At 46.7% G+C, this 22,137-nt stretch overlaps 1 protein-coding gene across 2 annotated transcripts in view; it reads right to left on the bottom strand.

Moving 5' to 3' along the window:
• The window catches only part of PTCH1 (patched 1), a 62,382-nt gene that overhangs the window by 5,294 nt on the left and 34,951 nt on the right, over window positions 1-22,137 (bottom strand). The window contains exons 13-23 of one of the 2 annotated variants that reach the window (XM_045289423.1): window positions 21,311-21,388; window positions 19,508-19,626; window positions 18,569-18,971; window positions 17,809-18,118; window positions 13,034-13,176; window positions 10,910-11,093; window positions 9,019-9,299; window positions 7,100-7,237; window positions 4,187-4,329; window positions 1,220-1,319; window positions 437-691 (exon numbers count right to left, since the gene is read on the bottom strand). In XM_045289423.1, coding sequence (XP_045145358.1) covers window positions 437-691; window positions 1,220-1,319; window positions 4,187-4,329; window positions 7,100-7,237; window positions 9,019-9,299; window positions 10,910-11,093; window positions 13,034-13,176; window positions 17,809-18,118; window positions 18,569-18,971; window positions 19,508-19,626; window positions 21,311-21,388 — 2,154 coding nt within the window. The remainder of the gene's footprint in view (window positions 1-436; window positions 692-1,219; window positions 1,320-4,186; window positions 4,330-7,099; window positions 7,238-9,018; window positions 9,300-10,909; window positions 11,094-13,033; window positions 13,177-17,808; window positions 18,119-18,568; window positions 18,972-19,507; window positions 19,627-21,310; window positions 21,389-22,137) is intronic. The other variant, XM_045289424.1, reaches the window with a different exon arrangement.

Below are 22,137 nucleotides of genomic sequence, written 5' to 3'. Positions count from 1 at the left end.
CCCGCCACCTGGCATAGGGGCAGGATCTGCCAAGGGCAATCAAGGCTCTCACAAACACGGGGGCGGGGAGGGGGGCTTCTGTTGACCAAAAAAGTAGAAGAAAAAGAAGAAATGTGCATTATCCCTGGCATTTTAGCCCCCAAAGGATTTCCACAGAACAAGAGACTTGTTCAAGCTAATGCTTGCTGTAGTGACCGCCTTCTGTCCCTTGTGGTACTAGGCCAGTATGCATGAGAGACATTTTCAGTCTACTCTGATACATGTGAGGCTTGCCAGGAATGGAGTTCACTGATGGCAGGCAACTGGCATGTAGCTGTGTAGGCTCTGCTTTGTTTCCGTGCCCCATCAGTGTGATTTGCAGCTTGGAGTATGCAGGAGCTGCCTTGGAAACCCTCTGTGACCACTGTGCCCACCTCCAGCCCCGAGGGTGACTTACAGTGGAGCGGGCAAAGACGGGGTTTTCTGTGGCTTCCACAATCACTTGGTGGCCGGGCCCCCCGGCGCCCTGTTGCGCTTCATAGTGCCGAAGCTCCTCACTGATGCCGGACACTGTCGTCTGAGAACTGTACTCTGAGTCGGAGGAATCAGACCCGTTGTTTGTGTGGCTGGGGGGCACAGCAAATCTGACAATGCTGGGGGGCAGCTCGGGGGAAGGAGTGGGCAGCCGGTTCAGCCCATTGGCTGGAGACACCTATTAAGAGGATTGCATGTTAACAGTGTTCTTATCCATGGTTGGCCACACTCAAAGTTCAAAGCAGAGTCTTTATCCCAGGGCCCTGGCACGGCTCTGGAGCCACCTCCCCCATCAGGGAAAATAATTGCTCTTTGCTTGCAGACGCTGAAAAGGCAGGGTTTGCACTTTTTAATCTGTGCAAGCCCAATATCCATCTGGACTGGAAAGTGTATCACGTATGATGGGGCTCCACCAAGTTTGTGGAGTAATTCCACTACTTTTATTTTAGTTTTTTCCATGTACTCTTTGAAGCCCCCTAGTTTTTCTGTCTCCAGGACTCAAGCCGGCAAATCAATTGGTTTTAAAAAGCAACAGATCCAGTACAGCAGCCCCGCAAAGGGTGAAGGTGGAGAGGAAACGTTGCACTTCATGAGATGTTCACTGAAAATGTAAACAAGCAGCAACCCCGACTTTGCCCAAATATCTACATTTAGAGTGACAGCAGGTGGCCTGTGGGTGTTACCTCACACCATCGTGACTACTGACCTCAGGATATGGTCCAAAGAAGGACAAAAGGACTGGGAGCAGGACCAACCCATTCAGAACACCCAGGATGGTTAAGATTGCCAGGACTGCAAAAAAATACCTGGAAGAGAAAAGGGCAAGAGAGAACCCGGAATTAGGCTGTCCTTCACATGCCCCCAAACACCCAGAATTGGACACAACTCACCCCACTGAAAAGGCCGTTACAAATACTACCGTTCAAATTCAACACAGGATCCTTTTCTTTCTTTTTTTTTAAACCTTCTGGCTTTGAGGACTACATTCCACAACTCAAAGTGTGAGTTCATGGAGGGAAAGGGGGAAAAACTGAGTTTGTTAATTTGCTGAAATCTCGTGGCATGAAATGTTATTTATGAATGTGTTACACAAACACAAAAATATGGAATGCAGGCTGAATGGCCGCACAGACCGAGAGCACAAACACAAAGCAGAGGGCCCCCTCGCATGAACACCCAGCAGAAGCAAACAAATGAAGTGAAGGGTGTAGAATTTAAACAATTTAGCCCAGGAGGAAAAGAAGCCCACTTCTGCAGGCAGCTAATCCACTGTGAAATGCGCCTGCATCTAAGGGCAGAATCTCTAATTAAGCCTCGGCGTATCAGGTAAGGGTTTCCCTGGGCTTTCATTAATCACAACTTGCTGCCTAGAATTCTGTGAGTTCCAGTTTTACCAAATAGCTCCAATTGCAACCTTTTTTTTGGGAACACAGGAACCAGCTTTCTGTAAAGAGAATGCTGCCCATTCTGTGGCCGGGCAGGCATTGTGCTGGCTGAGGGTGCTCCACAATGGCCAGGCTGCTCGCGGGCTAATCTTTTGTTGAACAATTTAGCATCTCTGAATACGCTTGTTTTGCGTCAGCCAATTCAAACAGAAAGCCCGCAGCACCATGGAAGAAGAGGAAAGTGCACAAGTGGCCCCGTTTTCCCACCATTGAGGGCTGAGGGCTGGGTCCTCTATGAATACCAAGGTAAACCCGCCGGCCACCGCAGCCAGCCTCTTGCACAGCTGGAGAGAGCGCAGGGACTTCCAGCAAGAAGGCATTCCTGTAACTAATGAATTCTAGGGCGAAGCGGTGGAAGTGGGCTGGGATGGGGGAAAGCTGGGATATTCTGGGAAAGAGGAGGCCACAATATCTGTTAATGGTCCTCTTGATCATAAAACGGAACAGGCTCCCAGCTCGGCCTTGTCTGTGTGTGCCTTGCTGTTAGATTAAAGGAGAGAGGGTCCCTATAAAAATACAAATACCTTACGGCTATTGTAAACATAGAGACTTCTGAGCTGCATTAGTAAAGACTGGGCAGCCAATGGCCTGCTCTAATGTAAACTGCTGGAACTTTAGGCTGAGACATATATCAACAGCAGGCATTAAGACATTTGCATCCCATCCATCTAGCTACAGAATAAACCGAGCAATTAGATTTCTGATGGCTCAGTGTATACAATGTCTGCGCATGTGTTCGACCTCCACGAGGACTCTATCAAATTGTCCATCCTGTTCTAGAAAATGGGAAGCCCTTATAAGTGCTTGAAACGGGAACCCTATCTTCTCTGGGAGGGAACAATAACAGGTTAGATGAGAGAACTCGGTCCCCAGTTTCCCAGCCTACTCGCTCTAACTCTGCCTAAGTGTTCTGCTCTCTATGGCTCACGCAGCATCGCCCACAAGACCAGGTAAGATCCTCCAAGATCCCCTCACCTGCTGTAAACTTGTCTCTCCCCACTCAGAGACTGTAAGCTACATGAGAGGAGGGCTATGTCCTTGCTACTTGTTGCTATGCAAAACGGCACTCAAGAGGTTCTTAGGGGTCTGCATTGAATGGGAAATGAATAATACAACATACGTTCTATTTGACATAGGGTTCTTAAACCCTAAATAAATAACACTACTTCCTGAAAACAAACAAACCACCACCACCAACAAAACAAACAAACCACAACTGGGAAATAAAAATGAAAATCAAATTCAGAGCTTAAAAGAAAACCTTCATCCAAGTAGGCAAATGTACTATTTGGCATTCACTGATAAGAATTACAAATGAGTTAATTTCTCATTGTGAGGATACCACATTGATAGAAACACACCACTCTGCATGCACCCGTCTACTACATTTTGTGTGCACAGGAGCCTCAGGTGTCTCATAAGTACAGTAGAGATTGGGAGGCACTGTCTACCCTATAAGCTATTCCCCCTCACCATTGCACCTACTACAAAACCATAGTGCGCAAACAGGTAGGTGTTTTAGGAAGGCCAAGTGAGTATCCATGATGTGGAACTGCCCAAGTGGTTTTGCCCTAAAGCCAATAAGTTGTTCTCTTTTCTATAATAAACAACTTTGTCTCAAATACATGTGCAAACACATATACACCTGACCCAGGAAAACCTGTTAGACGATCTCTCTAGATAGGGTGAGGACCAGATGGAGGGGCTGAGGGGCCATAGCTGGAGAGAGGCATGCCTGTGAGCACAGATGAAAAGCAGTTTTCTTGCTTGAAGAACTATATCCTGAGTCATTCCTGAACCTGAATTGTAACCCATTGCTTTCCAATATACCCTACTCTGCGGGAATGCATGGCCATTGCAACACATTATTGAATGTAGCCGAGCCTGGGCTGGGCAGCTGGAATCAGAACTGGTGAGAAGTTTGGAGGGTGGAGGCACGTCTACCTGTGCCTCATAGGAATCAGCCGCGGGCAGCTGAGGTCAATCTTGATTGTCGTATCCCGCTAGAGGAGGTCAGATGCCACCCTCATGCTATTTTTCCTACCTTCCAAGCTCTAAAGCCAAGTCAGTAAGTTCAAAAGAAAGCAGAGTGGTAAATGACGAGCAACACAGAGGTAAATGCCGTAAAGAACTACCACTCATGTTTACCAGCTACAGTGGATAAACATAACAAAGGCCACACAAGTAAATCATGATAGCAAACGGTTTTCTCTCAGGCTTATGCTTACCTGACAATGAAATCAAATTCAGACCCTGCAAGCATGAGGACTCCAAGCAGTGTGGACACAGCCCCATCCAGAACAGGTGCAAACATGTGCTCTAGGGCCAGCACCGCCCTGCGGTTCTTATCTCCGATGGCCGTGAGAAAGGCCTAGAGAAGGAGAATTCATATGATCAGACACCTGGACTTCTTGGGGTCACCTCTCCAGTTGTGAGTTTTTGTCATTGAGGTCACACTAATGTTCTGCAGCACCTCGAGCCACCACCGAGGTTTAACAAGAAAAAAACGACAGGCTGTCAATTTGAATTAAGCCGATTCTAACTATGTGTGGGCACATCCCTGCCTCCTGCACACGTCTACAGTTCGCCTAGGTCAAGGTTGCTGTAAAAATCCAATGAAATCTTTACTGAGTAAGTTCAGGTACACCAGACAGTTTTAAGAGTGAGCCTCAGGACCATTTTCATGTGAGTTATTTAGTTTTATAGCCTGCCTAGTCCTACAGTGGGACCCCAAAGCAGGGAGGGTTGGCCCTGACAGGAGCTGTTCCTTCCTGTGAACGCTCAGGCTGCTCTGGGGTGTGTTGAGAAGAAAAGAGCTCAGTGTTCCGAGGTTGCAACCTCTAGTGTCTACTGCTTTACTCACAGAAACAACAACACAGGACTACAATGCATTATAGGGCCAAATGAATCCCTTCCTTTTCTACGCCGTACACAGGCATGAACGGTTCTGCTCCCTCACAGGTGACTACGTACGGTGTCCTAGTGTGTGCTGCCAGTTTCCATACTTGCCCATGACATATAAGCTTCCAATCTGTCTAACAACCTTCTAAAACGGGTCCCACTTACATATTTACTGGGTCTTTTGGGAAAGACACTAAGGCCAACCCAGTTCTCATTTCCTCTTGGGATTAAAGTACAAGCTGTTCCATATTCAGACCATGAGGGTTAAGTTTTGCTTATTCTATCACACACAACACATATTAACACTGAAACACAGCACGCTGACAGAAACACAGGGATTGCTTAACATCTTTTACTGAAGATTTCTGCGTCAAGTTTATTCTCTGTTTTGCAAACTTTCTAAGAGGCGCAAATGTCACTTTAATAGGATTTTTTGTGTAAGGTGTGGTAAGAGGACTGTGTTCCCTCTGTGGCTGGTACTCTTGCCACCAGCACTCAGTAAGGGTTTCTGCTTGCAGCAAGAAAGTGGCTCATGAATGGATCATCAAACTCTTTAAATCCCAAGAACTTATCTTCTAAGAACAGAGGCAGCAATAAGCCCCACTGTATTTATATTCATACAACCTTTCGGTTCACAGATCTACATAGACAGTAAACAACTCCACTGTGAAAAATTCAAAGGTTCTTGTTTGCAATTCTAGCTGACCCCTACCAGCCTCCCGCCCAAGTGGCTTACATTCGTATCAGATTGACTTGCATGTTCTTGACAGATCTGCACTCCTCCGGACCCCCTCTCCCCCCAAACTTTTGGTGACAAGGTATTAGAATCATAAGTTTTCCCTCCTCCCAGGCTCAATGAAGGAACATAATTTGAGTAGCTTAAAATTTTCAGAGGATATTGTTTCTACATTATTAACTTTTAAATATATAGTGGGGGAAATGATATATCTTCAACAAAATAGATATTTCTTCTGAAAACGAAAGTTTATCTTTTCAAAGTCGTATGATAATAGCTCTGAAAAGTGTCTTTCATGAACCTGTCTAAGGAATACAAAGAGGAGAAGATGGAGCCAGATGTTTAATTAAGCATCTGTCCAAAGAAAATCCATGCTAAAGACCGAAAAGTCAGGCTAAAACTACCTTAGTCCAAGTTCACGTTAAACTAATGCCCAATTACTAGTTAGGGCATTCCAAATATCAATATCCATGTAGCCAATACATATTTACCAAGTGCCTACTTTTAAGAAACTCCTGGAACATAGGTTAGTAACACCACTGTGGCTGGAACATTCATTTACACACTGCCCCGAAGCACTCTGGCGAGGCTGTGGGTTGTGTGCTGGGCTGCTAAATGCAAGGGTGGGGGCTCACACCATCAGTTGTTCTGTGGGAGAAAGAGGACGCTGCTGGTTTCCACGAAAGATTTACCATCTGTCCTGTAAGGTTGCTGTGAGTTGGCATTGTCTAGACAGCAGTGGTTTGGTTTGGTTATCAGGTTTCAGAATACAGAAACCCAGCAAAGGAAACAACATGATGTTGTCAAAAATATGGACTTTTTAGGTCTAAAATAATTATACATATACAATAAACGCATGCAGTGGACAGAAGTCTAGAATTAAAGTTCTCAGCACATTGGAACCCACTCCAGCTCTCATACTTTCTGCTGTCCTGAACTGGGAGCTGGGTGAGCATCTTTGGAAGAGCCACCTGGTAGAGGAGGAACACCTACACCTTTAAGTCACAGGCCATCAGGTGCTGCTTTGCCTGTAGCCAGCCTCATTCCCAAACACACCATCCGTACCAGGCCTGGGAGTGTGGTCTCATTCTATCCCCACTGTGTCACGGCTGTTTAAAACATTGCGTGTCTGCGTGCGCACACATGCACACCCATACAATCTCCTTTAGGGACAGATGCGATCATTTTAGAAGCTGGTGACACGAGTGACACATTCAATACAAGTAAAGTCCTTTCTGGCTCACTTTCCAACAACACTGCCGACAAGGCTCAGCTCCTTCCCCCCTCCATCCCTTCTCCTTAGGTTTCCCAGGCGAGAAAGGAAGCCCTCAAAATTCCAGCGAATCTTAGAGAATTCCTGAGTTCTGGAGCCTTTCCACTGTGACATGTGTTAGGAGGGCTCCCTGGAATTAAAGAGAATCAAATGGTTCCCACATGGATTCTAAAAGAGCGACAAGCAATGTTAATTTTCCGTAACGTTTTTCGCTTCAAACGTCTCCCATACCAAAGCAACGTGGACAGTGAATTCCACTCCGATGCCCACGGATGCAATCAAGATGACCACGGGCACGGCACTCAGCTTGATTCCAATGAGGCCCATCATGCCAAAGAGCTCAATCGTCATCAGAGCCAGGACCGTGACCTGTAAGGACACGTGTAGCAGTTAGTAACTGACCAGGGCGGGCACGAGAGAACCGACGGGGTCTCCTTTTGGTAGCTACAAGGGAGGGAGGTCCACGACGCAAACAGAACTGCAGTACTGATGGGCTGTGCGTTCACATGCGCAGCTCCGCTTTCTAACCCAACTCTCCCAGAGAGGAAAGGAAATTGGCAGAGCCAACTGGCAAGGCTGAAAAGGAGTAAGGACAGGAAGGCACAGTGCAGTACTCTAATGAAGAGTGCTTTTCCAATGTATGGTCTCTAGAAAGCAAATAAACAAATAAATAAATAAATAAAATCAACAGGAAAACCAAACAAGCTAAAAGATCAACTCCAACATGTGGGTCAAAAGTAGGATTTTGCTCTAAAGGTTTTCAACAGCTAACTTCTCGGTGCTGCGTTCCGAGGTGTCTCAGGGTGGGCTCAAGCCACGACCCTTCAGTCATCAGTCAAACAGGCGCATGAACCATGTCGACTGTATCCAGGGACCCTAGGACAGTCACTGGGAAGGTGAAAGAAACATGGACTCCTGGCTCGTTACAATTTGCATACAGTAAAATAAGATGGCTTCCTTCTGTTTGGCTCCAAACCACGAAGGACCATCCTTCACCTCCTGAGGGGCAACATGTCTATTTTCGGTAAGTCGCCCTCCAGCATCCTGAAGAAAGCTGATGGGCTGGGGTGACTGGCTTTTGTGTGGAGAGCCCAGTGGCTATGTGAGGATGACTTGGTAGCAAGCTAAGCAGGGAGGACAGAGCCGCTGTCATCAGCTGATCCGTGTCAGGTTACAGGGGGCCCCTTCCCTTTGAAGAAAGGTGGGGATCAGGGTGGACAAAAAAACAGTCCAGGCCAAGGCAAAGCTTTTCGTTGTCTTTGATGGGAAGAAAACCTGTGAGGGAGATTTTGGGGCTCTAACATTAAACTTTGGAAGCGAAAGGGAAAAAAAAGGGTTTCCTTCTTAGGAGTGAGTGGGGGAGGGGATGGTGGTGGTAGGGAGCAGTCCCTTTTGTTTTCTTTTAATCAGTTAATGAAAGATGAGCATCAATCGCTGGAGCAGCATGGAAATGCCTGCAGACTAAACATTTACTTTCTACCGTACCTGCTGCGCAGACGGTCAAGTGCGGAAACATGCCCTGGTCTCTGTTTTTCTACTTTTGGCATTTGGAAGGCCATCCCACAGTTCATGGAATTTAAACATTGCCATGACTTTATAGACTTTCCATGAAACTGAGTATAATCTGAGTATATTCTCTTCTAGAGGAAACCTGGGCGAGGGGGGCGGGGGGAGGGGGATTAACAATAGTAGTTTGCAATTTTCCCCAGGAGTAAACCTCATTGTTTGCCCACACTGCTTACTACTATCCCCACTCCTCCAACTATCCCTCCACGTGAAATGTAGAAGAATCTTACATGTATGACACTTTTGAATTACAAAACTAAAAAGGAGTTAAGTTATGCTTTTGAATGCTGTAATAAATGCTCGGCACTCTTACAGCAAGTGTGCTTAAAAAGTTCTCCTATCTTGACACAGAAATTTTAAGCTGTCAGAGAGGGGACCCAAGATTAAGGCCATTAAAGGCTCTGCCTCCACCATAAACCTCCCACCTGAAGTAGAAGAAATACATTGTGGATGATGCAATCTATACACCCCCCCCTCCCCGCCCCCGCCTCTAGAGGCCCAGACATAAACAAAATGTCCCGGCTACAGAAAGAGCTATGCTGAAAGGAATTTGACTTCCACAAAGACCCTTATAATAAACTCACAATGATCCCGGCAGTCCAGGGGTTCAGGAGGAAGACGGCACACACGAGAAAGGTGCAGGCCAATACCACGCTGATAGACAGCAGGAGCCAGTGGCGAAGTCCGATGTACTGCTCCCAGAAGAGGAAGGGGTAGCCGTTGGGGTAGCTGGAGACCCCCAGGCTGGTGTAGTTGTTACAAATAGTTCTGACTTTCTCAATCGCTTCCACAAAGTCCGAGGTGTCCCGCAAGCCGTTGAGGTAGAAAGGGAACTGAGCATATTCAATGGGTTCTGCTGCCGGGACTGAACGGAGAGGAAAAGCCATCAGTGGAAAGGCCCGAGGTGGAAGGGATTCTTGCCATACACAGCCAGTTAGGGATGTGACACCAGGGATAGCAACCTCAGGTAGTCAGAGGAGAACTGTGCTACACGGGGTTTTCAATGGCTGGTTTTCTTTCAGAAATCGATTGCCAGCCCATTCTTCCACCTGCGAACAGACTTGAGCCGCCCAGCTTTGGGTTAGCGGCGCAGGCTGAACATTTTCACTGCCCAGGTGTGTGATAGTTGGGACCAATTTCTAGCCTGAGTCATACCAGGTTTTTGTCCATTTTTACAAACCAATCTCCCAGGTACTCCATAATTACAATGAAAGAGAAATTCGATTTTGCAAGGAAGTCAATTGATCCCAGCCCCCCAAACCAGAGGGCAAATAAGACCGACGATAACCTCTGGGTTCTTTATAGTTGTAGTGGTTTAAAACACATTCCACAACAATTAACCTTTTTTTTTTCTTAACTTTCCTCATTTTTTGAGGGGGGGCGGCCTTGGGAGCCCACGGTCTGCATCTTTTTCCGTCTTTGACTTTAATCTTCTAGAAGCAGTCACTCTTTGTCCTAGCTCTAAACAACCTCAAAATTAAGTTGTGGGAGCCTTTTTTTATGCAACGGACACATGTGAAAATACTAAGTCTCAACGGTTTTGCTCAATCACTTTTGGGAATAAAATAACGTGAGAGTCATGCTTTTACTGGGGAAAATGCTTAACTTTCTTATCCTGTTAGTGATTCAACTGCCCTCCCTCCCCCCACCGCTTCTTTTCTAATGCAATGCGAAGAAGTCCTGGGCAAGTAGGGAAGAAATCCTCACACAACAAACGTTTATAGTTGGTGCCGTTGTGTGTTCCGACCTCTGGGGTCATTCAGTTGACTTGCTAAACATGATTTGCCCTATTATAATCTCAACTATAAATTTTCATTAAGACAAGCCTTGGCTGCTTGCCACAAGGCTCTGGGGTTTAGATACAGTGGAGCACAACTTCAACCAGGTTTACAAAAGGCCAGTCTCTTTTCTCACGTCGTCCCTGGACCTAATATCCCAACGATAAGCTACAAATCTCGCCCACATAATTGCAAACGAAATGCACGGAGGGAAATGGATGAGGACGTTACTGTGTACAGACTTTTCTGCTCTGCTTCAGACAGCTCTGACTGAATACAGTTGCTTGGTGGCTTACAGGAATGGCCCGACTTGCCAAAAATCCCCTCAATGCCGGAGTTGACAAAGTTAAGATAAACATCTACTCCCTGCGATAAAATGCTGTGATGGAAAATGACACTCAGCTCGGAGTCTTCCCCAGCGCTCCCGGGGAACAGCTGGCACGGAGCAGCGGTTCCTGACGAACAACGCGTTCACACTGAAGCACCAGGTGGAAACCAGAGACACTTATTTCTCAAAGTGATAGAGCACAAGGTTGTATTCCATTACACACCCTCATCTGTCTCCCTGAGTTTTAAACTAAAAGAAATATATTGTTCTGTTTATACTTTTGAACCCTGGATAGTGTCAACGGGCTGTTACTGGGGGAGGGACAGGGCTCTGTGGGCTCTACTGCCCCGAGGATGGAGGGCTACTCACTTCTCAGCCTGGTTTCTGGCATGTAGTCAGCTTTGTCGTGGACCCATTCAGGCCGGTGGGGCCGGATGTTGGCCTGGGAGGCGGCATAAGCCACGGGGTCATTGCTGACCCAAGCAGTCAGGTAGATGTAGAATGCGCTGGGATTAATGATGCCATCTGCATCCACCAGACGCTGTTTAGTCAACTGCAAAAGAAGAACAGAGGCCTTTCAGACGGGGCTGGGGGCAGGGATGACGAAGGCCCAGTCTTGCCTCCAGAGAAAAGCACAGCCTCGCACCAGCGTTTGCCACAAAGGACAGAATGCCCACTCTTGGAAAGTGTAGAAAATCCCATCAGAACACCTTTGATTTCTTTCAAGCTGCACTTATCAGAGGATGCCACATAATCGATGTGTTTACAACAAACACACAATCCTGCAGATGGCCCAGGAATTGACGGAACCAATTAAATCCGAATGCTAAAAAACCGTCTGCAGCCAAGATGGAGAGGGACAATCTGGAGAGACATATTTAAAGGAGGGGAAGGGGGGGGGACCTGGCAAGAATCCCCATACACGCCTGTGTGCAGTTAACCTCTGTTGTTAACACTGAGTGAAATGCCACCCATTAAATGGTGGAGAGCTATAAAAATAAAACAACATCTGTATAAATTTTGCTAACAGTTGCCTCCTATGACCTGTGTATTCAAAAAATGCCCATCGCCAGAAAGTGGAAGAGACTGGTGTGGAACCACGGTCCCGCCGGAAATCTGATTTCTGAGAGAGATGGTCATATCGGGCAGTAAAGGCCACACGACGCCAAATACGCTCTCTCTAAAGTGGGCCCAGTGGGCTTTGCTTAGGAGGAAAAGGCACACCAAAAAAAAAAAAAAAGGGATCTGTCCATATCCATATCCACATATATTCTGTTTACTTTAGACTCAGGCCTCCCTCCAAAGCTTTTGGTCTAGTTTCACAACATGAAAAACACCAGAGACAGAAGTTAACGGAGAAAGCATAGAGGGAAAGAGCGCGTGGAGGAGAGCAAGCACACTCAATTTCCAGGGGTCTGGAGTCATTTAATCCACAGGATAGGGAACAACTGCGTGTCTTCAAGGCATCTTTGGTGTCCCATGATGCAGCTGGAAACCTCTGTGGGCATAGCACACTTGCTGCCTCCCAGGCGGAGGAAACGCTATTCAGAGGCCCGGCCCGGTCATGTCTGCTCCATGGCGGACCTGGGCCCTAAGAACCAGGCCTGTGCTCTGGTCCTCGCCTGTGGGCTCTGGGACCAACTCTTTGCCCAGCATTGTCAAACCCGACAGCACAGAGCTTCACACTGCATAATAACTCTGAACAATGGACCGTGTCATCCTGTCCCGTTTCAAACCCCCAAAGAGGGGAACAACCAACAGATCTGGGGAGAAGCTGGATTGAAGGATTTTTGCCTAAAGGTGAACAAGGAAGGCACGAAGAGCAGAAGGAGTAGGACCTGTGGAAGCTGGCAGAATGACACTCAAACAGCCCAGGAAGGAGACAAGATAGCTAACCTCCAGGTGTCAGAGGAGATCCAGAGAGTGCTGGAGAATGATTTCCAAATAGAAGCTGCTCTGTCTCCTGGACACAGTCCTGGGACCTGCATTTCCTTTGACATCATTCATAGTACAGCAGTTTGCCTCCACTCCTTGGACATCACTTGTCCTTCCCCATCAAACGATGAACCCTTGTCCAATTTCCATCCATTCACTCCAAATGACTGCTACCCAATAAACCCACCCTTCTCAAATTTGAATATCAGACCAATAAGATAGATTTGAAAGAGAACAATAGGACATAGTACTTCCAACATAGGAAAAAGCATTCCTTGTCTCAACTACACTTTATTCCGACAATCATTCTGAATCATCTTCACTGGACAGAGCATGCAACTGAGGCAGCCTCCGTTGTTTGAGGCCACACTGTTGGCTGGTGTGAGGATCTGAAGTAGTGCCAACTTAACATTCTTCCTACACACCTCTCAGGTCAGTGGGCATTGCAAGTCTTCAACAGGAGGCCTCGGTGTGGTGTTGGTCTACCGGCCCCACCCCACCCCTACTCTGCTGCACAGTCATCCCGCGAGCTCCTGGGGAGCAGAGCACTGTGCATACCTGACTGATGTCGATGGGTTTATCACGGCTGCCAGTCTGCACCAGGAGTTTGTATGCAAGGACTCCATCATCTGATCCATTTTTGTAATTGTTGGGCATGATTTTTCCTGTCTCCCAGTCACTGTCAAATGCATCCTGGAGCCCTAGAAAAGGCAAAAGTGCGCAGTGCATTACAACGCCTGGTCCCAGGAAGGTGGGCTGAGGGCAGTGTGCAGAACACTAGCCCAAGCAGTCTGTGTTCGACCTCTGCTTCCTGAGTGTGGCGCCCCAGGGCCCTGGGGTAAGCAATGGACTTTCTCCCACCAGAAACTCACTCTCTGGAAGAAAGAGGAGGCTGTCTGCTCAGGAAACATTTATAGACTCAGAAACCCCACAGAGGTTGGCCTGGAGTTGGGAACTGCCTTGATGGCAGTTTGGTTTTTTTAAAGCACTTCAGGCTTCTAATAATTATTGCTGAGAGAGAGAGAGAGAGAGAGAGAGAGAGAGAGAGAGCGCGCGAGCACTCCAGCAAGTGAGCAGGGAGGGAGTCAGCTTTGACCCTGACCCAGTGCTCCTGGTTTAAGAAGACACACACCGTGCTCGTTAACTGTTTCATGCCACTGCTAAGCCACGGGTTCTTCAACAGAACCAGGAATTTTACTCAGACGGGGGAAAACACATTCAAACTTCTCACTTCAAACAGCAACGCAGCTGTTTCTCGAGCCCAGGGTGAGCGAACACGGTTCTGTCAATTTGTTCCATCTGTTTGACTTGTGGAGCTAACACAAGCTGTGGGATCTGCTGCCAGGTTGTGTAAAGATCTCGGCCAACACCTCTTCACTCTCCACCGTTCTCTTCCTCTCTACCAGCCTTCCTCCGGAGGCCCGAGTGGGGGCCAGGGGAGGGGCGGATACTGTGCGTCTGTGTGCGCACCGGGAAATACCTCACAGGGTAAATTTGGATCGGATTGAGAACAGGAAGCCACAGGCCAATACAAGGAGGCTCTGTGAGAACAGATGACAAACCACAAGCCAGGGAGGGGAAGGGAAAGAGCTTTCTAGGCTTGGGGGATGGGCGAGCGCACAGCCCACCACACACAGCTGGCTTGGCCTCTGTAATCAAAACCATCATTACAGACCTGATGGCTTGGCTACAGCTGTAAAGAGATAAGCATGTTGGAAGAGAAAACATGGCTTGGGTAACTGGGCCTTAGGGTCTGAGCGCTGGCTGGTTTGCACACTCTCCTGACACTCCCCCACCCCTCCCCCTCTCCCCAGCCACCTCCCAAGAAGAAACTCTGAGCCCAGGCAGCTCAGGAAACCACATCTTTTGAACAAAGCTGTATATACACTGGTTAGTAAGAATGGAGAAGGCTTATCGAGGGGAGAGGGTTTATTTCATCGGAGTCTCTGACTTGAAGGGCGAGAAAAAGGGCACTAACAGTCTGGTCAGGAAGGTGTACTCAGAATCGGTTAGCTCTCCGGGTTTGAAGTAAGGGGAAGGGATCTTCTTTAAGCTCTGGGGTTTGAAGTAGGGAAAGCTAATGGGCTTGGCCCCCTTTCTCCTTCTCTCTCACTCAAAAAAAAAAAAAAGAAAAGAAAAGAAAAAGAAAGCCGCTTGCTGACATTGCTGTGGGCATTGTTTTTATATGAACAATTTGGGATGAGGACCCTGGGCTTGGTGGTGAAAGAAGGCCCTGTTACAGGGTGAGTGTGGGGGAGGGGAGGCGAGGCAGGAGACCACCAAGGAGGGCTGAGCCCCAAACTCTAAGACAAGGGAGACATATGCACACCACAAGCTGCATTGAACAGATGTTATTTTATTACCTAGAGCCCCCCTCCCCTCCCCCCCTCTTGGTGAAAAAATAAACAGGAGAGGAAAAGTACCACTACTACCCCCACCAAAGGAGTGGCCTGCTCTGTTTTCCTCACCATAATAGAATTTTCATCACTTCATTACTGGGACAGATCCTTTAACCCTTTCCTCCTTGGTCAGGTAATCATCCTGTACTGCTCCCACTTCTAGAACACCGGGCTTTTCTTACTATACCCTCGTGTGCTTCCATTCCCACTTCACAGAGGAGTGAATGAAGCCCTTGGAAAGGCTCAGTCACTCAAGAAAGTCACAAGGCCCCAAGTTTCAGAGCTAAGCTTTGAAGCCAGTCAGCTTGCTTGCTGAGTCAGTTGAGCCCTTCCTTGCACTACACTGCCCTGGGCTCACTGCGGTGCCAGGCAGAATGTCGGAAGGAATGACTAAGATTAGAAGAACTCAGGTACCCCGTGACATCTCGTAGGAAATAGGGATTCCCATGAATCTGGAGTACACACTCACACACAGACACACACACAGACACACACACAGACACACACACACACACACACACACACACACACACACTTTCGGGGTCCTCTGGTGTGAGTGAAAGATCGATGAAATTTTCAGAGAAAGTCAACCTGGCTGGCAATTTGGTTGAGCTCCTCATCCATGCTTGGTGGCAGCTGGGGGTTCAAAAGGAGTGTGACACAGTAGTTGTCTTCACAAAGGTGAGTCTTTTCGTAACTCGTATATTTACTCAGTACTCAAAACATCAAGTAACAATGCCTGGCCTATTCCAAATGCCAAACTCGCTGCCATTGAGTTGATTCCGACTCACAGCCAAACCGAATCTGACTCCTTAACGGGAGCAGGAAGCCTTATCTTCCTCCTGGGGAGTGGCTGGGGGATTCGAACTGCTAATGTGGTTACAATCTAAATGCCTAACGTACTAGGACACTAGGGCTCTACATGGTGCAATTAAGTGTGGGAATACAAATCCTGGATGTAAAACATACTTCCTTTGCCTTTGGGCCCACTCTAGCACGTTCTATCCCAACATACATGTTGAGCCGGGACGTTTCTCATTATAAGGAACTTGTATTACTAATATTTCCTAGCAAAATGCTCTGAAGCAGACAAAATCAACCATCCTCAAACTGCCCGCAGAGATGGTGCCCTAAAAAGAAAATATCAATCTAAATTTTAGCTGCATGGTTTAGTGTGAAAGATAAATGAGCCCCATGTGTACATGATGCATAGAACAGCAAATCCATATTTGGCCATTCTTTGTAAAGACCTCCCCTGGCTACAGGAAGGGTGAGACTCAATAGAGTATTCCAGAGCCAGCTGCAACCTTCCCTTGGTTGTTAGTGACAAAGGGTCTACTTGGTCTGGGTGGGTGCTGCTCATTTAGCAATCAAAGCATGATGCAAATATACCTTTTAAAAAGAATCTCAAGTCCAGCTGCTTTAAGTCTTTAAACGGACGGAAGCATAAAGATAATTTATAATACTCTATAGAAAAGGTTAACTCTTGGCACTGCCTAGAGAAAGACAATACTTCTTTCCCAAGCTCTGCCTAACATGCTATACTGAGCATCCAAAGGAGGGCCTAATGCAACATGGGAATACATTCTCCAGTAACCCTCCTGGGCTCCGAGGCTGGCAGTGCACAGCAGATCTCTTTGTCATTGGTGGCAAGCTATTTGCATGTCTTTGGTCATGGGGTGGGGTGGGGGTGGGTGGGTGATGAAAAGCAGGGTATCTCTCAACTGTGGCAATTATCTGAAAAGTCTTGCTTTCAAAACTACTGTATGAATTAAAACCTGAAACAAACTTAAATTTAATCTCATGAGCACGTGACAAAAATAATACTGAACCAATACTGTTCTCTTTACCCTTCTTCCAAATAAAACAAGATTCTTCTAACACAAGTCAAGGCCGGAGACTGCGCAGAATGAAACTCAGTTGTTTACCATTTCATGCAATGCAAAGGGAAACTGGCTGCTTAACCTTGACATACGTACAAGGGGACTGCCTTAGGACCCAAAAAAGGCACTTGAGTCTCTGTTTAAACAAGCTTAATTAAGGGGGAAATTTAGACAATCATTTGGATAGCTGAAGCCGAAAACTTTGGGGGGACATAATTATTTGGGTATTTCAGTAAAAGTATTTTTGCTTAGATTGTCTGGAGAATTATCTTGATTCTTCACTTTGCGTGTGTCAACACAGAATAAATGAACAGCTGTGCTTGAAAATCGCTGAATACATTCATAGTTAACAGGAGAATATTTACCCCCCACCCCCACCCCACCCCGTTGGCGAATATTTCCTAGAAATGTTTCTAAGATTAAGTAATAAAAAGAAAGGGGGGAAAAAAGGGTATTCTAAAGCAGAATTTGATTATTTATGAAATGTGAAATGGGACTAAGTGTTTATAGGTTTATTTCAGATGCCAAATGAAAATATGATCAAATATGGAATTTTAAATCATATCTACAGACTATCCAAAATCTACTTGTGTAGGAAGCTGTAATTTGGCAGTGAATCAGCCCAGACATTCAATCAACACTTTGATTTCACTTGGTAACTAAATTAGCCACCACCCAAAACAGCACACTAAAAGCATTTGGCTCAATAGCTTATAACATACTTTCTCATTTCCCAATGTTTACTCATACATTCTTACAGAAGTGCCTAGAAGTCACTTATGATTTGCATCATTTTACAGGTAAAAGCCATCATTTTAGAAGTAAAAGTCGAGGCTTTCTTTCTTTTTTGGGGTGTGTGTGTGTGTGTGTGTGTGTGTGGTCAATGCAGAAAGTCTACATAAAAATTTGAAGCAAGAGTCCATGCAACATGTCAGCGCTCCGTGATCATCTAAAACAAAAACGGGAACAGAGGCAACTTGTCGACGCTGAACATACACAAGCCAAAACAAGACTGTCTGAAAAGGACAGCAGCCCTCCCACAGCACCTCACCTTGGAGCCAGTCTCGGAAGTAGTGCAGCCACATTTTGGGAAGCTGTTTATTTTCTTCCAACATGACGTACTTGACAGTGCTGAAACTCTTGTGAAGGTCGTAAAGTAAGTGCTGGACGTTGGGGTAGTCTGCCTTCTGGGTTACTATATACATGTTGTAGAAAGAGAAGTATTTGAACTGTGCAGCAATGAAGTCGTATTCTCTGGTTTCCCGGGGCACAATGTCTGTAAGGTCCAGCCCATCTCTCACGCGGGTGGTCCCATAAAGGCTGACGCCTAGCAAGGCCAAGAAAAGGAAGATGACCATGACCTGCAAGACAAGAAGGTACGAGATCAGACCCAGAGGACACAATCAGCGCTTCTTTCGGGAAGATGGACTGCTTTGTCTATAGCTCACTTTTTTTTATTGCCACACTGGCTCAGATTTAATGTGTAGGGGTCATTCTCCCAGAGAGAAAACCATACAAATCATAGGAGTTACATTTTTAAATGAGATCACAAACAACTAAAATGTTTTAAACAGAGGAAGTTGGCTTACATGTATAGAAACGAGTGCTACAGAGATTCACTACAATACAAGACATGCTCCTTCAAAGGCCCCTATGCACTCTAAGGAGTGACTATATTGGAGTCCTGAAATTTCTCACTTAATGATTCTTCTTCTTCTTCTTTTAAACAGAAAGGTAGAAGCAACTCACTGAGTTCTAGAGAGCCTGTCCTGTGATTTTTTTTGGAAGCCGTTTCTTGTTTTGGTAGTTACCTTGGCTTTGGGTTTCAAGAGGAAAGGCGCGTAGTGCTTCTCAGCAAAAGAGGAGAGTGTCCACTTGGTACAGGAGGGCTCTAGGCAGTGGAGGCTGGAGTCGGAGAACTGGGACAGCAGGTCTCTGGTGGAGCTGGTGCTCTCAGGGCTGTGGCAGCTGAGGGTGTCCTGGCTTACTGACACCGGCTGCACAGAGATCTCTGAGCGTGGCTCTGCAGTGGTGTAGTACACGTGCGTGTGGGGGTCGTACTCTGTGCGGAGCTGGACTGTGGACTGCATGGTAATCTGTGTCTCGTGGGCAAAGTTGTGGCTGCTGTAAGGTGGGGGGGGGCTGTAGTGGGCGTTGTCAGGCGTCTCCGTGTAGGCCTGAGGCTCTACCTGAATCACTCTGCTGACACAGGGGCTGAAAGAGGAAAGGAAGGTGACACTGAAACAGGGACACAGTACTCCCATTTTTCCCACGGCCACTTTCCAACTCTCTGACTCAGAAGGACATATTCACTGAAGGCCACAACCACCACCTGGTTTATCTGGACACCAGGGAGTCCAAGGAGCCGCCAGCGGATGGTTTAGTTCAAGTTTGGTTGCCAAAACAGGTTATATGTGGCTGAATCCTTCAATATCTAATTCCTAAAAATTATACTCAACCACGTGCATTTGTTTCTAGATGAGGAATCTTTAATCCTTGTTCTGTCCTACCCTGGAAAGATGACACGCTTTCAAGCACCAACCATACCCGAAAGAGAAGGAATTATCTTGTGTATCAGGAACCTGGAGGGTTGTGAGATTGTTCAGGTAAAGGAGGGAAGAAAGAATTCCGATATGCAGACATAGCCTCGGGAAGTGCTGTCCTATCTCCAGGACCTCCGTCCCACTAATGGAAACCCTATCCTTAGGTTCCCTTCCAGGGGCACTGAGGGAGGCAGCCTGATAATGTACCTTGTGAAGCAGCAGAAAATATCCAGTCTCCTGTCCTCTCGTCGGTACAAATCCATGCTGAGAATTGCAGGGAAGATGAGAAGAACCATGGCAAAATTGAACACCACCACTACGGCTGCCTAGGAGAAGAACAGCACATTTAGGCCACCCGTGCAAGTCCTCCTCATCAGAGATTTGCATTGAACACAAAGAGGCTTTTAAACATCTCACCCTGCCCCCCACTTTCCTCCTAGAGGACTTAAAAACCATTATTTCCCCTTAATTCCATCGTTTAGACACCACGGAGCTGCAGCTGTTGACGTGTGCCATTTGACTCCTTGGGAGCCTAGAGGAGAACGGACTCCCCTCATGGGTGGGGGGGTGGGGCTTTCAGCTTTACAGAAGCAGTGCATCACCTCTTGCCTTCTGTGGAGCTGCTGGTGGGTTGGCAGCCGAGAACTTCAGCACTGTACCACCCACACACCTGGAACAAAATCGCTACTGGTCTTGTTAGCGACCTCACCAAACCAGACTGATCTACAGGAGCACGATAAGAGATTTCACCTGAGAGGTTTTCACTTAAAGCAAAACGAAACAGTTTCCTTTCAGAGCATTTCTTAAGAGCTCATGTGGCCCTGGCTGGCCACTTAGAAAACATCTGTCTAAAATGGCTCGAGAATATCAAAATGTCACCTTTAAAACATGACATAAAATTGCAAACATGTCCCCTGAGGTTTTTAACAGGCACATTCCAATACAGCCTCAGGAGTCAACTGCGGTGTGTGTGAGCCCTGGAACATAAAAGGTCAAGGACAACGAGCAGGAACGACATTCCTGAGTGTGATTATAGTACGCCAATCCAAAGTCACTCCATAACCTAGAATAAACACAGGGCGAGAAGCTGCAGTGCTTTGGCATGTCTCCTGCTGGTCTGGTAAAAATTACAAAATTAGGCTGTTAATAGGAGTCAACTGAAGACAGTGGGAAGGGCTCTCCCGTTTGGGGTGGGGATAGGGGGACATGGAAAGAAAACAGAATAATGCACACTGGATTGCTTGGTAATCAAGAAATCATCCTTTTTCTTTTTAAAATTAAAACTACCATTTAGAGTCTTGTGAGATGTCGCAGGGGACTGTCTAGTTCCACTAATATATGGCAGGCGAAGTGGGGAAATGGCCACCAATGGTACCTAACCAAGTCAGGGAGAAAAACTTTTCAAAGGGCTTTCGGTAGTCATGGTACATGTATGTTCAGCATGCAATAACGCTAAGTCCCAGTTCTGGAAAGACAGCTGTAAGCATTGATCCCCTGGGAAGTCTATGGAACCATAGAATAACCAAAAGTCTCCACCTCAAAATGAACCCATTTTCTTCATCTACCTTGAAAATTATCTTATCAATAGAAAATATAAGCATCATGGTAATTTGCTACTGAAACGCATGATGACCTATGGATACCACAACCAAACATGAGTTATAATGAGAGGCTGGAGAAGAAGGCTGCTAGGTTGGTAGGCACTCAAAGCGAACCGCTGTTGCAAGAGTAGATTTGTGCCTAACCATGGCTGTCACTGAATGAAGGAAGAAATAAGAACCAGGATACAGATTCTAACAGCTACTCACAACCCACTACTCCCTTTTTCCTTTTTATTAAATTTTCTTTCTTTTTGGACAGAGAAGGTGAGCCAGGGTACCACGATAAGCCAGTGTTTAATAAATGAGATCTCGTGGAAACTCTGGGTATAGTTTCCTACAGTGACTCTCCAATGGTTTGGGATACGCATGCAAACCCAACAGTACTCATCGAGCCCAGTCTGGTGCTCACCTGGGGAGGACTTACTGGGCTGGATTTTCCAGAGGTATCATTAAAGGAGAGCTTGTCTTGATGAATCCTCATTACGTACTGAGGAAAAGGAGGAGAAAATGAGAGAGACAGGAAGGAAAACAGGCACGTGAGACAGGGAGAGAAAGAGTCGGAGAGGGCCAAGGAGGAGAAAAATGCGAAAGAGGCAGGCAGGGGAGAGGGTCCCACTGTTTAAAGACTCTGGAACAACTTCTCAATGCCAAGATCTCCTAAACTGGGGATCTTCAAATTGTCTATGGGGAAATGGAATTAAAAAAAGATCCTGGATTTTCCCTACAAATTTCTTGAAAGTCCCTTCGAATCTGAAGGATAGGGGCATTAAAAAGGGTGTGGTGTTGCTAGGTGCCTGCCTGGTCCTGTCCCAACCTCACAATTTTTCTGATCATTGAGCCCATCATTAAGAGCCTATTGATCAATCTCTTCACAGGCTTCTTTTGTGCAGACGCTCTACCAAAGACAATGGCATAGCAATCATTAATATTTTACTATCATTGATGTTATTAACATAAATATATTTGCCATTTTGTCAATCCATCTCATTGAGAAATTCCCTCTTCTTCACTAGCCTTATACTCAAACATAATGTCCTCCTTCAGCAGTGAGGAGCCCTGGGGGTGGAGTGGCTACACATTGCGCTGCCAACCACAAGGTGTGCAGGTGGAAACCACCAATCTTTCTGCCGGAGGAGAGGGCAAACTTTCTACTCAAGTAAAGAGTTACCGTCCCCTCACCCCCCAGGAGCAGCCCGACGCGGTCCAGAAGGGGCACCCCCCCAGGGGCAGCCTGAC

Source organism: Echinops telfairi, unplaced genomic scaffold, assembly GCF_000313985.2.
Source record: "Echinops telfairi isolate 266 unplaced genomic scaffold, ASM31398v2 ScPeMD7_27;HRSCAF=92, whole genome shotgun sequence".
NCBI classification, from domain to species: domain Eukaryota; kingdom Metazoa; phylum Chordata; class Mammalia; order Afrosoricida; family Tenrecidae; genus Echinops; species Echinops telfairi.
The sequence above is the reverse complement of the archived record's forward strand: the minus strand, read 5'-3'. Positions and strand labels throughout refer to the sequence as shown.